The 16280-nt window shown below is 32.9% G+C and overlaps 2 protein-coding genes and 2 long non-coding RNA genes across 4 annotated transcripts; 2 read left to right on the forward strand and 2 right to left on the reverse strand.

Moving 5' to 3' along the window:
* The first annotated feature begins 247 nt into the window (after positions 1-247).
* On the forward strand, positions 248-3330 carry LOC129308972 (probable pectate lyase 5). The gene is made up of 5 exons (XM_054950327.1): positions 248-352; positions 451-530; positions 1362-2099; positions 2227-2365; positions 2985-3330. Exons 1-5 carry the CDS (start codon positions 248-250, stop codon positions 3207-3209), a joined length of 1287 nt encoding a protein of 428 aa, XP_054806302.1. The 3' UTR covers positions 3210-3330.
* Positions 3331-4115: 785 nt separating this feature from the next.
* Positions 4116-6519, reverse strand: LOC129309604 (uncharacterized). Its single transcript, XR_008592933.1, has 4 exons — positions 6267-6519; positions 6123-6160; positions 4611-4774; positions 4116-4339 (listed from the first exon to the last, which is right to left on the reverse strand). It is a non-coding gene; the product is annotated as an uncharacterized LOC129309604 (long non-coding RNA).
* Positions 6520-9259: 2740 nt separating this feature from the next.
* Positions 9260-10353, reverse strand: LOC129308026 (uncharacterized). The gene is made up of 3 exons (XR_008592527.1): positions 10011-10353; positions 9825-9890; positions 9260-9736 (listed from the first exon to the last, which is right to left on the reverse strand). It is a non-coding gene; the product is annotated as an uncharacterized LOC129308026 (long non-coding RNA).
* Positions 10354-13240: 2887 nt separating this feature from the next.
* On the forward strand, positions 13241-15141 carry LOC129308973 (uncharacterized). Its single transcript, XM_054950328.1, has 7 exons — positions 13241-13375; positions 13509-13736; positions 13805-14097; positions 14189-14380; positions 14656-14746; positions 14831-14929; positions 15025-15141. Exons 1-7 carry the CDS (start codon positions 13241-13243, stop codon positions 15139-15141), a joined length of 1155 nt encoding a protein of 384 aa, XP_054806303.1.
* The last annotated feature ends 1139 nt before the right edge of the window (positions 15142-16280 follow it).

Consider the following 16280-nt stretch of genomic DNA (forward strand, 5'->3'; position numbering starts at 1 on the left):
TAACGAAAAATAGGTTCCCCAATAAAATCTCTTGAAAATTAAGTTACAAATAAAACATTTAAATTTTGAACATACCTTTCAGTTTGCAACTGTCTATATAGAAATTTATAACTCATTTATCATGAAATTTTATCAAAAAGTTAACTGCCATTAATTTAATCTTTTGAGAACTTCACCGTGATTCTCCCAATAAATTAAGAAATTGTGAGGGGGAGTGTAGGCTAGATCCCTTTAGCTAAAAAACAAAATGAGGTTTTTGTTTAATTTATTAATTAATGAAGTTAGATCCTCACTTAAACTGAATCCTTATATAAAGGTCATCATCCTCGCTTGCATTTTCATCAGTCTGCTAGTAATTGATAATAATTCTCGTCTGGTATATCTGTTTCTTTTTCCTCTAAAAGAAGAAACTTTCTATAAATGGCATTTTTACTGTTCCTTATATTGCAGTTCTTGCTTCTTCTTTGCCCTGCTTTCATTTCTTCTTCCCCACTTCAAGATCCTGAGCTTGTAGTTAAACAAGTTGAAATGTATGTTATCTTCTTCATATCTGATCTCTCTCTCTCTCTCTCTCTCTCTCTCTCTCTCTCTCTATATATATATATATATATATTATATTGCCAAAAAAAAGACGCTTTTATAATATCTAGTATACATATTTAGTACATGGAAAAGGAATGTGAGTTCAAAGAGAAGGGCGAGGGAGAGTATTTTATAGTTGTAGTTAGTAAATGAAAAAAACGGTTTTTTTTTTTCTGGAAAAAATCTTCCTATATTAACGGGAGAAAGATCTCACATGTTCATTTTGTATATGGAATAGAATGAGCCATTTTCTGTTCGTTTTTTTTTTGTCTTTTTTTCTTTTGCTTGGATTAATTTCCTCCACTAAAATAAGGTTTGTACCAATGCAACAATTTGTTTGTGCTGCTTCCGAAATGTGTGTGTTATAGATTATATCCGAACTAGTCTTTTTTTAAGTGCTTCTATCTGATATTATGTGATAAATAATATGTGAATATAATTTAATAAAAATGCATGTATACTATATACTATAGCTATATAATATTTAAAAAACCGCTTAACATTTTATCTCATTCCATTTTTTTTTATTCAAAGCTCAACGCAAATATATAATAGTCTGCATCCAACAATAATCACAAACTTCAGTTTGATGCTTTGTTTGATGCGTTAAAGAGAAAACTGGAGAATGAGTTTTTTTCCCCCAAAAAATATTATTATTTAATATTTGTTATACTTAAAATTTTTTAATTCAATTACATTAATCTTTTTTATAGTTTATTTGGAATTAAAAATATGAGTATCGTTTCCAAAATTCAAATTGCATATAATTGATCTCGCAGAAGCGCCAATGCCTCGAGGAGAAATCTAGGGTTCGTTTCTTGTGGAACTGGCAACCCCATTGATGATTGCTGGAGATGTGATCCCAATTGGCATCACAATCGCCGGCGTTTGGCCGATTGTGCTATCGGCTTCGGCAGACACACTGTCGGAGGTAGGGATGGCCAAACATACGTTGTCACCGACCCGGGCGACCACCCCATGAACCCTAAACCCGGAACTTTAAGATACGGCGTCATCCAAGAAGAACCTTTATGGATCATCTTCAAAACAGACATGAACATCAGGCTCGAGATGGACCTCCTCGTTAATTCCCACAAAACAATCGACGGCCGAGGAGCCACCATCCACATTGCTGGAGGACCTTGTATCAAAATACAACGCAAGACCAACATCATCATTCATGGCTTGCATATTCATGACTGTGTACGAGGAAATTCTGGGTTTGTGAGAGTATCTCCCCGCCAGTATCGGTTTAGTTCAAGGTCGGACGGCGACGGGATCTCGATCTTCGGCGGGACCCATGTCTGGGTGGACCATTGTTACTTGTCTAGGTGCTACGATGGGTTGATTGACGTGGTTCATGGATCGACAGCGATCACCATTTCGAACAATTACATGACCCACCATGAAAAAGTTATGCTTTTGGGACACAGCGATTCGTATGAGAAGGACCGGAATATGCAGGTCACCGTCGCGTACAATCATTTCGGAGAAGGGCTTGGAGGAAGAATGCCTAGGTAATATATATATATATATATATATTTAATGTTGTTGAGTTATTCGATCGATGTTAAGAAAATCAGAAGACAAGGCTAATTTGTTGTATTGCTTGGTTCTGAAAGTGGAATGGAAAATAAATTGCAGATGCAGGTACGGATACTTTCATGTGGTGAACAATGATTACAGCCATTGGAAACATTATGCAATAGGAGGGAGCTCCAATCCCACCATTTTCAGCCAAGGCAATAGATTTCTTGCTCCAGATGATGGAGAACACAAAGAGGTGGGGGACACAGCTTAACGTTGTTTTGATTTTAGTTTGTATAGTTTTATTTTGTTCTCCGCAATTCCTTTAATTTTATCCATCTCCAATGTTAGTTTCTATAGTTTTAAAAATACACATAATAAGAATCATGACCTAGCGCGAATGGATTTAATTTTATTGACATATAATTGATTCTATTAACTCATTTGCTGACGTGTATTTAATCACGTTTTCATTTCTCATATTCTATTTAAACCAAATATAAAAGAAAGCTACTGTTCCTCCCCTCACAGCTTACTTTTAATCATACCTAGTCAGTTTATTTCCATGTGAATATATATTTTTGCCATGTTAGCAAGGAATTTAATAGTGTTATAGCAAAATTAACTGTCAGTGCCAATTTATGGTATTTTTGTGTATTTTAAATACAATAGGAACTAAGATCTCAGACGAATCAAACTAAAGAGAGTGAGAACAATAAAATAAAATCACAAGGACTATAAACAAAGCACAATCAATGTATAGGACTTACTGTTGTCTTTTTGCTTGTGTGCGTAAATTTGTGATTGATTGTGTGTTTTTGTCTGGTTTTGGATTGAGAATGTGATGATGAGTAAGGGGAATTATTAAACTTCAGGTGACAAAACACTTTAGGGCATCAGATAGTGAATGGAAGAGATGGAATTGGAAGTCAGAAGGAGATCTGATGCTGAATGGCGCATTCTTCAGATCATCTGGAGAAGAAGGAGCTTCTTCTGTTTACAGTAAGACTGTGAGTTTGGCCGCCAGACCTTCACAGTTTGTGAGTTCTATTACCTCAGCAGCTGGCCCTCTCGCTTGCTCACATGGTTCTTTCTGCTAACAAGGACTAGCTACTTAGGTTAGGTTGCTTCATCACTGTGTATCTTATGTAATGTACTAATGTAAGCCAATTAACCTTAGCTTAGCTAGTTTTCGGCTTTGTCCAAACTCCAAATGTTCATTCCCTCAACTGGAAAGCCATGTTATGCATGGTGGGTTGTTCATGTTGCTATATATATATATATATATATATATATATTTATATGACAATTGATATCTGATGAGTTGACACTGGACATGCAAAAAGTGTATTGTAATTAGGTAACTAGATGCGAGTCAAATATGAAATAGTAAGCTGTATCATTTATAACTTATGAGAGTGTGCATGTGTGTGTTGGCTGATCTAGAGCAATGACTTAAGTTGTATTATATATCAAACTTAACGACTTAAATATCAAGGTAATGGAAGTGAAGTTCGATAATATTGTTTCTAACTTCAACAACAGATTATCTGATTCAACTCTTCATTGAATGTACAAGTTCAAATAGTTGATATAGATCAAGATTCTCATACTATTATGATTATACTTTACCATTAGATTATTTATCAGTTGCAGAATTACTCATTAAATCTTCATTTTCCTAACCCCCCAAATGAATCAAATTTATCAAAATTTGTGAGTACAAAATTTCCAAGCATATTTGATTATATTGTTTGATTTAGAGTCCGTTAAATTGTATTCCTCGAATGAGTCTTGAATTACACGTAATTGCCGCAGCGTCAGACATTAAAATCCTAATCTTGGCACTAGTGTGATTTGGACTCAGTTTAAACAATTTTCCTTGAACTGGTCTATTTTTCCAAGGACCCAACCCAATTATATAATTTGAACATTTTAAAAGTCTCAAGTATGTTAACACTCAACAATATGACTAGTGAAACACACCTCTACCATGAAACAAAATCTAAACCCAACATATTACTCGGAATCTGAACGTGGGAAACTAGTTTAAACCTGATGATTAATAATCAGATGGCAAAATAACATCAATTTTCAATATCATCTTAACAACTTGAGTCGCAAGCAAGATCTGCTGCTGCTTTCCGATTAAGGTTTCGTATACATTTTGTTCACACATGTCATTAGTCCCATTGCCATTGCAATCAATGCCCAGGTGAGGATTAGTCTCCTGCAAATTAAAGGCAGAATTAAGCATAGTTCTAGGCTCACTCCAGATAAGTCTGAGCGACAACAACGGCCATGCTGATGAGCATTCGCTGTAACAACGTTTTAAAAATCCAACGAGATCAGATGATCAGACTGTTGACTATGGCTCAATTTATATCAAAAAACTGTTTTCTTAGTTGAGTCGAAACCCAAAACAAATTTCAAAAAACCGAACAGAAGATGTTGACAGCTATTATGCAAATGCAAATACTTTTGAAACAATCAAGGTTCACCTTTGGTTAGCAGCAAAGAATAGACTACGCACAGCGGAGCTGAGGGTAGCAAGAGGACCGCCACAAGAAGATCCCTGTCATCGGGGATGCTTGCAAAAGGAGACAGTTATGAGCTGTGGAGCAGTTTCAAACTCCTGAATGGTGAGAGCTGGATCTCGCGGAACCTGAAACAACAAGCGAGTAAGGAATTCAAGAAGCAAGATGGTGACTTTGCATTAAAAGATCTCCAGCTCACTCCAACATTCTTGCCTTCAGGCAAAACATTTTTACAGTTGTAAAATTGTTGCCTAGGATATGAATAGGGGATAATTTCTAAGCTATTCCAATTTATTTTTTTTAAATAAGTAATAGGAAATAACTGTAACCTACATAACACCCTCCATCCTAAATTATAAGATACTTTTAGACAAAATTTCACATATCAATAAATCTCATTAAATACACTTAACAACATTTTCTTTTCAAAATAAAAATATAAAATTTCAAAAATAGCCATCATTTAACATATTGAAAAGAAAAGAAACGAAAATTAATTACAAAAAGAGGAAGGGTAATATTAGAATTGGTGCATTTAATAAAACTTTAATCTACTCAAAGTGTCTTATATTTTGAGATGAAAAAACTCTTTCAAAAGTATCATATAATTTAAAACGGAGGTAGTATATAGTTTAGGCTACATTTCTGACATGTTGCACTAATTTCCCCACCCCGACTTGATGCCATTTTTATTTTATTTATTTGACCTTGGCGCTATTTTTTTAAGCTTTTTAAGTTATTTTATTAGTTTATTAATTTTAAAATAATCTTTTAGGATTGAAATGAAACTGAAACTTTTTACTTTGTGAAGGGGTAAAAAAGCGGAATTTTATCTCGAAAACAAAAAGCTTCCCATTGAGAGTCATGATAAGATAGTAAAGTATGTGTATACGGGTGAAATAAATTAAATAATGAAAGTCTCTGTGCTGCCAAATAAATCGATTGGTGTTTAACTGATTAAAATGATTGAGACTAAACCTAAATGATAAGTGACTGAGTTTGGCTCTTCATGGATCAAACTCAAACGTCGTTGGATAATATGACAAAGTTTTAAGAAACTGCTATGTGAAACTTCAAGTTAAGCAATGGCAGCACCATACTCAGTCTTCACATTATATATATGTGTGTGTGTTCATGAGATTCCTTAATTATTTTATGGCTTAATTCATGGAAGGCTTCTTGGGTCCAGTTTTAAAAATGATGCTGCAAACACACTTGAAGTATGATTTCTATAATGATTTGATGCCTGTTGTGTTAACTTTTATGTCAACAAAACATTCACATTCACATGTTATTAAAGCCAACACATTCTTCATAAGTACATGTTATTAAAGCCATCTGTTGTTGCAGTGTAGAAGACAATCACATTAAAAAAACAAGTATATTAAAAAACTTCATGTGTACCAAACAGAATCATGGAAGCATCAGGTATACAACTTGAAAATTAAAAAAAAAAAAAAAAGTTACTATAATTACCTTCAGCAATATCATGCACTAGTGCTGGTTTAGCATACCTGCACAACAGAAACAGAGGATAACATCAGAAAATATAGGGAAATTCATCTTAGACATCATATGTATCAAACTATGATGAATTTTAAGCAACTTAGTGCGGATGACCTGTTGCCATTAATCAAATGTTATCCTCAGTTCCCTCATTCGCTCGCACTTGGCTCCCTCATCAGCGTTTCTCCTCAGCCTCCAGCTCGCCGTGGCCCCACTCTTCTTCCATCACCTTCCTCGATATATTTACAAGCTTTTTGCATCTCCAGAGGAGAGGTCAAAAAACATTTATTAATCGACCAAAAAATCAGAGGAAAAAATTCGTAAAGAGATAGTAAAGAAAAAGAATAACTTTAACAACCCTGCTGTAATTAATGAAAATAGAGTTATTCAAAAAAATTAATAAAGCAAATTTAAGTATAATAGGTGATTGTGCATTTTTTTTTTATTCAATCGAAATGACTCTTCCATAGAAGGGCGTATTTTAATAAATGTTGTTATATTCTTTTTTATAGAAAAAATGAAGAGGTTTTTATAAATTAAAATCTATCAATAATTAAAGATACAATTGAGCTTTCTAAAATTTAAAATGCATAAGAAATTTCATTTTGAGATTAAAAAATAAGTGCTATAATATTGTTCAATAGTGGTTATTATTGTATAGCTTTTATTACTAATTATTAGGCTTTACTCTTTTATCTTTTTCCTTCATCCATATAGATAGAGAATTGTATCCAAGTATTTATATGTGAGAAATATGGTTTTTCTTCCAAAACTATCGCATGGCATCTGATAAGTAATTGTAATTTGGAAAGAACAAAGAGGGGGAAAGAGAAGAGAGAAACAGAGGAGGAGAGAGACAAGGTAGAAAAATAGGAAGGCATATCGCTATAGTCAATGCAACTTGGAGATAAAATCTTTTGTGAAACTGCCGTCAAAGTAATTTTTGTTGATGGGTGCTCCATTATCTTGGAGATAAAATCAAATTTTAAGGTTTATTACTCCTCCTTATACAAAAGTTATAGAAAGAATTCAAAAGTTTGGTTTAAACATATAAAATTTGGTTTAAAGAAACTGTTCAGATTAATACGACTATGTGCATACATATCATGTATTATTTATATATTCTTTCTATTTTTCTTATTCTTTTTTTAGTGAATTTTTCAAATCATTGAAAAAATTGTATCCTAATTTTTTTCATAGTATTTGGGTGAACGGCTCACTAATAATGGATGGTGAATGAAAATTATATGATCTAAACTATTTTGACATAATATTCAATATCTAATTTTTTTTATTTCAATTGACTCTTTCTTTTAAATTAACGTTTCTGTTTCTTTTTTTAAAGGAATCCAACAGTATCGAAATGATATAAAAATCTTACACAAGATGATTCTACATATACTAAGAAGATCTCCAAGAGTATTTGATAACCCGAAAGAGATCTCCTTATATATCTAAAATCATCTCATGCAAAATTTTTATATCATTCCGACAACCCTTCGTTTTCTTTTAAAAAAAGAACAAAAAAATTAACTTAAAAGAAACAAAGCCAATTGAAATAAAAAAAAAATTAGACGTTGAATGTTATATACTAAGAAATTTCATCTTATATAATTTTTCTTCACAACCTGCTATTGTTATGCAGTCTCCCTAATTACCACAAGAAAAATTAGGACAGAATTTTTCCTAATAACTTGAAAAATCCACTACAAACCAAAAAAAAAATCATGAAAATCGAAAAAATATATAAATAACAAATGACATATTTACAAATAACTGTACTAACCTGAGCAATTTTTTCAAACCAAATTTAATATGTTCAAACCAACCTTTTGAATCTCCTCCATAGCTTTTAAATAAGGAGAAGTACCAAACTATAAAATTTAATTTTACTTCTTCTAAAATGACGAAAGACTCAACTACAAAAATTACTTTGACTGTAGCTTCACTAAAAGCATCTGATATATATTGCTGTTATTTAGTAGTATCACTGTACGATGTTTCTAAAATAATTCATTTGATTTTGTGTTTTACAAATTAAATTTTTAAAAATATTACCCTCATTATATATCCTATAGTCACCTCATATTGGACTTTTTTTCACAAATTCAATGTTCAAAATTACATTCTTTTTCAAAAGAAAAAAAAAAGAAAATATGCAAGAGAAAAAAATTCCATTAAATATGGAATTCAAGGTTGAGAAATAATTTTTTTAAAAAAAAAACATATACAATGAAAGTCAACTTGAATGCTACCAAACTTAGAATTCAGAATCTCAGACTATGTGATTCAATAGTAAAATAAAAATTTGATAAATTAAGATGTCTGTGTAATGTAAAACGACTGAAACTCCCCACTAAAAAGTAATCTTAAATTTAAAAATCAAAACACCAAAAGATATTTAGAATTCAAATATAATCTTTTCACCAAATTAATTATTTTGCACATAATGTATTGCATAATAATCACAAGGGAAGAGAGAGAAAGGAAGAATAGAAAGGCACAGAGAGGAAGAAACAAGAGATGCTATGTGATATTTTTTAAAGAGAAATATTTCTCGGATATGAATAATTGGCTACAACTGTCTATCTATGTAGATCAAGAGAGAAGACAAAAGAGTAAGGTCCAATAAAGCTTAATAACTACTAATAAATACTATTCAATCATAACAACTATTTACACAATATTAATGCACTTATTTCTTACCTCAAAATGAAAATTTTCATATGCATCTTAAACTTTAGGAAGCTCACCTGTATCCTTAATTACTGACAGACTTCCATTCTGAGAAACCTTCATTTTTTTTCTATTAAAAAAATATAACAATTGCTAAAGTATGCCCTTCTATAGAAAAGTCATTTAAATTGAATATCAAAAAATGCAAAACGCTTAAATTTACTTCATCCATTTTCTAGATAACCTTATTTTCATCAGTTGCAACACGATTGTTAAAATTCTTGTTTTCCTTACCCTTTTTTTCTTTCCCATCTCTTTACGATGTTTCTCCAATTCTTGAATCAATTAATAAACGCTTTCTAACCCTCTAATCTAGATATGCAAAATGTTTGTAAATATACAAAGGAAAAATATTATATTCAAGCTGAAAAATAAATGCTTGCATTTAGTTGAGGATTTCGTAGAAGATACTGTGATTTTGCTGCAATAAAAAATCCTCTATTAATGATGACGACATGACAATGCTGTATGCAGGAGCTCTCTTGATAAAGTACCACGATGGAGATGTATTGTGTGGGGCTTGGAATGGAACATGATAACGAGCAGTATAAGGCTTGAATGGTCTGGTTTCACCCTGCATAGGCAAATAATAAGATTATTGCATCTAACAGAGCAACTATCCAATCAAAGCAACACACAAACCGAAGATCAAACTTTGAGGGAATGAGTTAATAACACATTAAACAAAATTAATCAAGATGGTGACTATGTATGAGATGTCTAAATCCCACGTTGAATAGTTGTCAATGGATGCTGAGAAGTTAAGCTTTTAATTATCCTTTTAGAAAACCATTGCTGATCAGTTGTTCATTTGTGGGTGCGAAAAAGATATTCCGCATAGTGTACACCTAGACACAAACAATGCCATCAATGTGAGAGGATTTGAAAGTTGAAACATTGAATTAAACGTAACAAGCTGATAGAAAAAGCACATACATTGAATTCAGATGTAAACGTCAAAGCTGGCTATATACTTCAATCATTCTGAACTGCCATTAAAGTCTGATCGAAAAAAAAAAAAAAAAGCAAGGCAAAAGAAAAAAGGGATGTAGCAATGAACCTCTCAGCTATGTAGCAACTACAGAAATTGGTTAGAGATGGCCAAGGTAAGGAAATAAAAACCGTGATATAGATGCAACTAGGGGATTGATTTGTCCTTTTAGTTTCCTGTTCCTCCCAGCAAAGCTGAACCACCTTTTCAGTTTCAAAAATTCTCATTTTAAAAGAGCCCCTGTCTTATGGGATATGCCTTTCTCAATTCCCATCATAATAACGAAACCTAAGCTTCATCTACATCTCAGAAAAGGTTCTCGGTCCACATTTAACATTTCTCAGCCAAACTAAACTTCAGTACTCTATTATACATGAGTAGAGACTAAAGTGGATGCTGCTACAGACATTTCATCAGTTGCAAAATATGTTAAAAGTTCAAATACAGATGACCCATTAACTGATGAGAAACCAATCTTACCATCATGGAAAACAGATAGCCAATGTAATGTTGGTATCTTAATGACAAAGGCCAAAAGATCACCAATGATTGTGTTGAGAAACTTGTAAGTCATCTGCCTCCAAGGAAGATGAGCAACAGGTTTAAGCTCCTAGTTGCTGAACTGAGGGCACATCCTGATAAAACCTGCAGCAATTTTCCATCATAAAATGAAGATATTACAAATTTTGTGAACCAAGAAACTTATTGACCACAAGAATGAGAAAGAGAGCTTTATGTTTTCCTTAGTACTCTGTTGAGTAGCAAACAAGATTTTACTATGGAAGGGTACACTACAATAGAATAAGCTAAATATGACGGCTTATATTTGACGGTTATAAGTGAAAAATGACAAATAAAAAAGGCGCTAATTTAGTATATATTTGACGGTTATATTGGCATAACCGTCATATATATATATGCATCCCAGATTTGATTTTTTTATAAATATATTTGACGCTTGTTTTACAATAACCGTCAAGTATATTTCGGAAGACTTGACAGTTATTTGTAAAAAAGCGTCAAATATATGGTTCAAAAGGAAAAATAAAAAAAGTTAATTACTTGATGCTTGTTTACTAATAACCGTCAAGTATGTCTGAGTTTTATTTGACGGTTATTTAATAACAAGCATTAAGTAATGAATACTTGACGGTTATTATATTGCCTTTTAAATTTACGCTCCAGAACCTTTCATTTTCATATTTCTGCAACTCGAACGTTTTTAAAAATACACCCAAAGTGCTCAGAAATCATTTTCCGTCACTAAAACTGCCCAAAAACATAGATTTAGACTCGATTCTTCTTGAGTTTTGCTTGTAGGTTCCATTTTTTAGGGTTTGTGGGTTGTTCGTTCATCCAAGTCTTCATTTCGAGCGTTTTGGGTTCGTTCTCCATCTTTCATATGTGAGTTTAATTTCTTCTTCATCTGTTTAATTCATTTTTAGGTTTAGTGTTTCGGGTAAATCTGACTTCAAATTCCCCTACTTGCTTCTCAACAGTGCAAAACGCGAGTTGTCTTCTTTCCTCCTTCCCCTGCTCTTCTTCTTCGTCCTCGTGCTCTGCCTCTCTTAAGTAAGTTGGCCTATCCTTCTTCCTTGTGATATTGTTGTCAATTGATTGTAATTAGAAAGTTGATTGGAATTAGCAATTGGAATATGAATTTTTTGTTCATTAGAACTACGATTTGTGATTGAATGTATATAGGCTTTTGTTTTCAGTTCTTTGTTAGTTTTGAAATTAAATTTAAGATTATATGAAAATTAATTTACTGTTGGGCATTTTATGAATTTGTTGAAAATTTGCTTCCCTTGTTGTGATGATGGTGATTAATTTTGTTGTTGGATAACTTGATTAGATATGATTAAGTTATATTGAATTTATAGGACAAAATAGATTGTTGGGATAAAATTTTTATATCAATTATTGTTGGGTAACTTGATTGAGTATAATTAAGTTATATGAGAACTTGAATGATAAAACTTTTTGTTTAGGTTGATTAATTGTGTTCTTTTTATTTAAGTTAATTAATATTTGAATTAATTGTGTGCATTTTGTTTAAGTTGATTAATTGTGTTCTTTTTATTTAAGTTGATTAATGTTTGAATTAATTATGTGAATTTTGTTTAAGTTATTTAATGTTTGATTTAATTGTCTTCCTTTACAGATAAATGGCTTCTGATAGCGAGTCTGTTGATACCCCTCCATCAATTCTAGTTACAAATTTGACTGAGGTTCCGAGTACACAGAAAAAGCTAGAGTAGGAGTACAATAACATTCAACGAGGCCTAACGATAATGGAAGAGGTGACAAAAACAAGAGCTGCAGGAAAAAAAATTGATGTGCAATGGAACAAGAAAGGGCAAGCAATTAAATCCTCAAAATTCATAAGTTATATTGGGGTGGTGGCAAAGACTACTATGCTTATCACAGTAAAATCATGGCGCAAAGTAGATGAGGCCACGAAGGCTCTTATTTGGGATACTGTAGCAGTAAGTTACATTTTACTAAGTATATTTTGGTATAAACTATTTTTAAAATTAATGCATTTGATATGTTATTTATTTTATTTTGTAGTCAGGATTTGATATTGATAAGAGTAGGCAAGATTTTGTCCTACAAAAGGCTGGGAGGGCACTACGGTCTTTCAGATATTTTATCACACAGAAATATTTGAAAGATCCTGATGCTGAATTTGTAGCTCGAGTTCCTCCCTTATTACAGCCTTTGGTAAAACAAGAGGATTGGGATACTTTTGTTGCCTCACAGCATGACAAGGAATTCAAGGTATTAATGTTTCTTAAATTTCAAGTTTGGTATTATTTATTGATTATATGTGTATGTACTAACAAAAATTTTTGTTATTAACTCGTCAAGGAATTAAGTACACATAATAAGAAGAGAGTAGTGAAGAACGAATATCCTTATAGAGCAGAGAGGTTGGGGCATGCAGGCATTGAGCAAAAACAATTAAAGGAGGAGGGATCAGAGGTTACCATATCCCGCCATAAGCTCTGGGCATTGGCCCGCACTAATAAAGAAGGAATTATTAACAACCCCCGCGTGAAGGAGGTTACTGAAAAGATTGTAAGTATTATATTTATCTACTACTTAATAATTAATTATGAATATCCAAACTAAACATATTTACTCTACACAGGATTCCATCTCTCAAGAAGTCTCACAGGGCAACCTTCCTGAGGATGAGGATATCTTGGCTAGGGCATTGGGAATTGCTGACCACCTTGGTTGTGTCAGGGGTGTTGGCTTCGGAGTCACGAAGAAGCAATATTTTGGCAAGATAAAAAAGTGAACATCAGCTTCTTCGTCCAAGGTCCAAGAGTTGAGAGAAGAGCAAGCCGTTATGAAGCAGCAACTACTAGCCCAGGCAGCATTAATTGACATGTTGTTGAAAGGGCAAGTCCTTGGGAGGACTTTGGGTGAGATTAGCCGTAGTCAGAAAGATAGCTGCACAGTCCCCTCAGAAAAACTACTTGAGGTAATATGTTTTACCTTATGAATTTGTCTAATTATTTTTATTTTAGAAACTGATTGTCATTGTTTGTTTAATTAGGGCGAGAACGATTGCAATTGTTTGGCAGACACTCCTGAACGTAAAGTGGTTGCAACAGGGCGTGTGTACAACATTCTCAGGGACACAATCCATAATCATCCCCTCACCCAACTATGTTAGAGTTTCTCTACTTGTTGCCATCGACCCCAACTATCCATTGCCTGTTCCTACTGATGAGGCACAGATGGTAGGGGAAGCAGTAGGGAGCTTCGTTGCATGGCCTAGCCACCTTGTAATAGTGGTAACACCAAACCTGGCAAAGGACCCATTGCCTCCAAAGAAAAAGGTACGGTTTAAATAATTATTTATAATTTTATAATATAATTATAAATATCTAACTTTTTTGTTGTGCAGCTGAAAGGAAAGAGCAAGCTAAAAGGTAAGTCAGGCCATACCAAAGAGTCAGCCATAGTTTCGCAATATCCAGCAGCACCGGTGCCAACTGTAGAATACAAATATCGTGCCTCTCTTAAGACATATGCGATGGCTACGAGGATAGCTCGTCAAGTTGCGATTGGAGATATCATTAGTTTTGATGATGGGCTGTATGGAAGACCGGGCTTGTTTGAAGTTGTTCGGGATGAAATTTTGAATGAAATTCTCAAGCACGAAATGGCCAGTACTAGTCTGATGAGCTTCTACATGAGGTATTTCTTCGATAATGCTCAGTTAATTACTTAAATTATATATATGTATGTGTGCACGTGTGTGTATTAACCTGGTTTTTTTTTACTTAAGCCACCTTTATACCTCATTTGTGATTCTTGGCGGCCTTGAGTCGAGATTCAAGCTGATTAATCCCCACGATGCCTCTGCCTATAATGGAATTACAAAAGAAGCTCTTGAAGATCAGGCAAGGCAGCTTTCAAATCAATTTAAGGATAGGGGAGCAAGCAATGATACTTTATATCTTGCTCCTTACTGTCAAGGGTAAGCCACTTTCTAGCTACTTTTGGTAAAAGTAAATATTTTTTATATTTACTTATTTGATAACACTTGTTATTTCTTATTAGGGGGCACTGGATGCTTATTGTGGTTAACCCTGTTGCTTCAAAAATTTGGTATCTTGATCCTCTTAATGGAGAACCAAGCATTAGGCCAGATATGGTAGAGCTTTTTAATAAGTAAGTTGAATTTTTATTAATTGTTATTTTAATATCCATATATATTGAATTTCTAACATTTATTCTTTATTTCCTTCTTAGAACTGTGGTCTTGTATCGAACTGCGACCAACAAGACCTTGTCCCCTAGCTTAAGGGTATTGGACTCTTGTGAGATATGGGTCATAGTTAAGGTAAACCTAATGGAATGAGTTTTTAATTAACAAACCGTGGCCTTTTAACTATTATTTTATTGATATGTAATTTTTTTTGCACAGTGTCCACTCCAGCCAGATCAGAGTAATGACTGTGGCTATTGCTTGATGAGATTCTTGAAGGACATTATCACCCATACCCTTACCACATTACCCAACGAGGTATATATTAAATATAATGATACTTAAATTATAAATTTTAACAACTTTTATTAGATAGCTATTAACTTGAATTTGTTGTAACTCTTTGCATACAGTACTTCGAGGATGCCTACTGTATTCAGTATGCAGCTGCACATATAGAGGAAACCCTTGAAGAGGTAGCTCAGGCTGTGTTTAACATGTGGATAACAGCAATGGTTAGGCCTAATTAGTTTTGGTATACACATTTATTTTTTTGGTTAATTTTATGTCTGAGGCCAATTAATTTTGAAATTTAAACTTGTAAAGTAGGTAAAGTTATAGATTTTTTTATGGCATCGGGTTTAGAGTATAGGTAGATATAAGATAAATTAAAGATATTTAGATTATAATTTCAATATAAATAATGATTCAATTATTTTTTATTGTTGGCTGGCTGGTATATATATTTGATTGCTTTGTATTTGTAAGCAGCCCCCAGCTTTTAAAAAAACACATCATAAATACTTGACGGTTATTTAGAAAGAAATGTCAAGTATAAGTTTACTTGACGGTTACTTCAAAATAACCGTCAAGTATGTACGAATACTTGACGGTTATTATGAAATAACCGTCAAGTATTTGGCACACAGAATTTGCAAAAGCATATTTGACGCTTGTTATAAAATAACCGTCAAATATTACTAAATACTTGACGGTTATTTAAAATAACTGTCAAGTATATTGCTGCAATATATGCAAATGTTTAAGTGATCATTTGACGGTTATTTTGAAATAACCGTCAAGTAATATCTAAAATATTTAACCGTCAAATAAATATATGGTGCCTCATTACTTGACGGTTAAAAACCGTTAAATAATTTCTAAAATAACCGTCAAGTAAGGGGGCATTTTGTAGTAGTGGTATCGACTATTGACCCACTATTTATTTTATTTTGGTCCAAACATAAAGAAAAGGATGCAACAACAAATTTTAAACAGATTTATTCTAACATATTTCTCCAACAAGGAGAAAAAATACAGCCTAAACTAAAGTAGGATTCATTTAGCCTTCATAACTGAAGAACTTGCACGTTTAAAAGAAATGTTAAAAAAAAAAAAAACCTTGACCAAATAAATTGAAGACCATGCGCATTTAACTCCAGAGAAGAAAAGCAAAGTAAAAGAAATGTTTAGAAAACCCTGACCAAGTAAATGTCACTCTAATTCATTTACTACATTCTGCTATGTGAGACACAATTATAATCAATCTTTGGGAACCCATGATAGAAAAAATGGTCCATAACAACAAATGAATTCATCATTAAAAAAATAAAAGATCACAAGCTCCCTTGGCAAAATGCTTCATCCCATATTTAGGACATTCTAATTA

Source organism: Prosopis cineraria, unplaced genomic scaffold, assembly GCF_029017545.1.
Source record: "Prosopis cineraria cultivar Desert tree isolate PC_DT_omini unplaced genomic scaffold, ASM2901754v1 PC4, whole genome shotgun sequence".
NCBI classification, from domain to species: domain Eukaryota; kingdom Viridiplantae; phylum Streptophyta; class Magnoliopsida; order Fabales; family Fabaceae; genus Prosopis; species Prosopis cineraria.

What these genes read in the sequence shown, in the direction of transcription:
- LOC129308972 (XM_054950327.1), top strand. Translation starts at nt 248, where the DNA reads ATGAGGTTTTTGTTTAATTTATTAATTAATGAAGTTAGATCCTCACTT. An exon ending in GCATTTTCATCAGTCTGCTA is followed by an intron (nt 353 to 450) that starts GTAATTGATAAT and finishes CTTATATTGCAG; the next exon opens with TTCTTGCTTCTTCTTTGCCC. An exon ending in GTAGTTAAACAAGTTGAAAT is followed by an intron (nt 531 to 1,361) that starts GTATGTTATCTT and finishes TTGATCTCGCAG; the next exon opens with AAGCGCCAATGCCTCGAGGA.
- LOC129308973 (XM_054950328.1), top strand. Translation starts at nt 13,241, where the DNA reads ATGAAGCAGCAACTACTAGCCCAGGCAGCATTAATTGACATGTTGTTG. An exon ending in CCTCAGAAAAACTACTTGAG is followed by an intron (nt 13,376 to 13,508) that starts GTAATATGTTTT and finishes TGGTTGCAACAG; the next exon opens with GGCGTGTGTACAACATTCTC. An exon ending in TTACCACATTACCCAACGAG is followed by an intron (nt 14,930 to 15,024) that starts GTATATATTAAA and finishes CTTTGCATACAG; the next exon opens with TACTTCGAGGATGCCTACTG.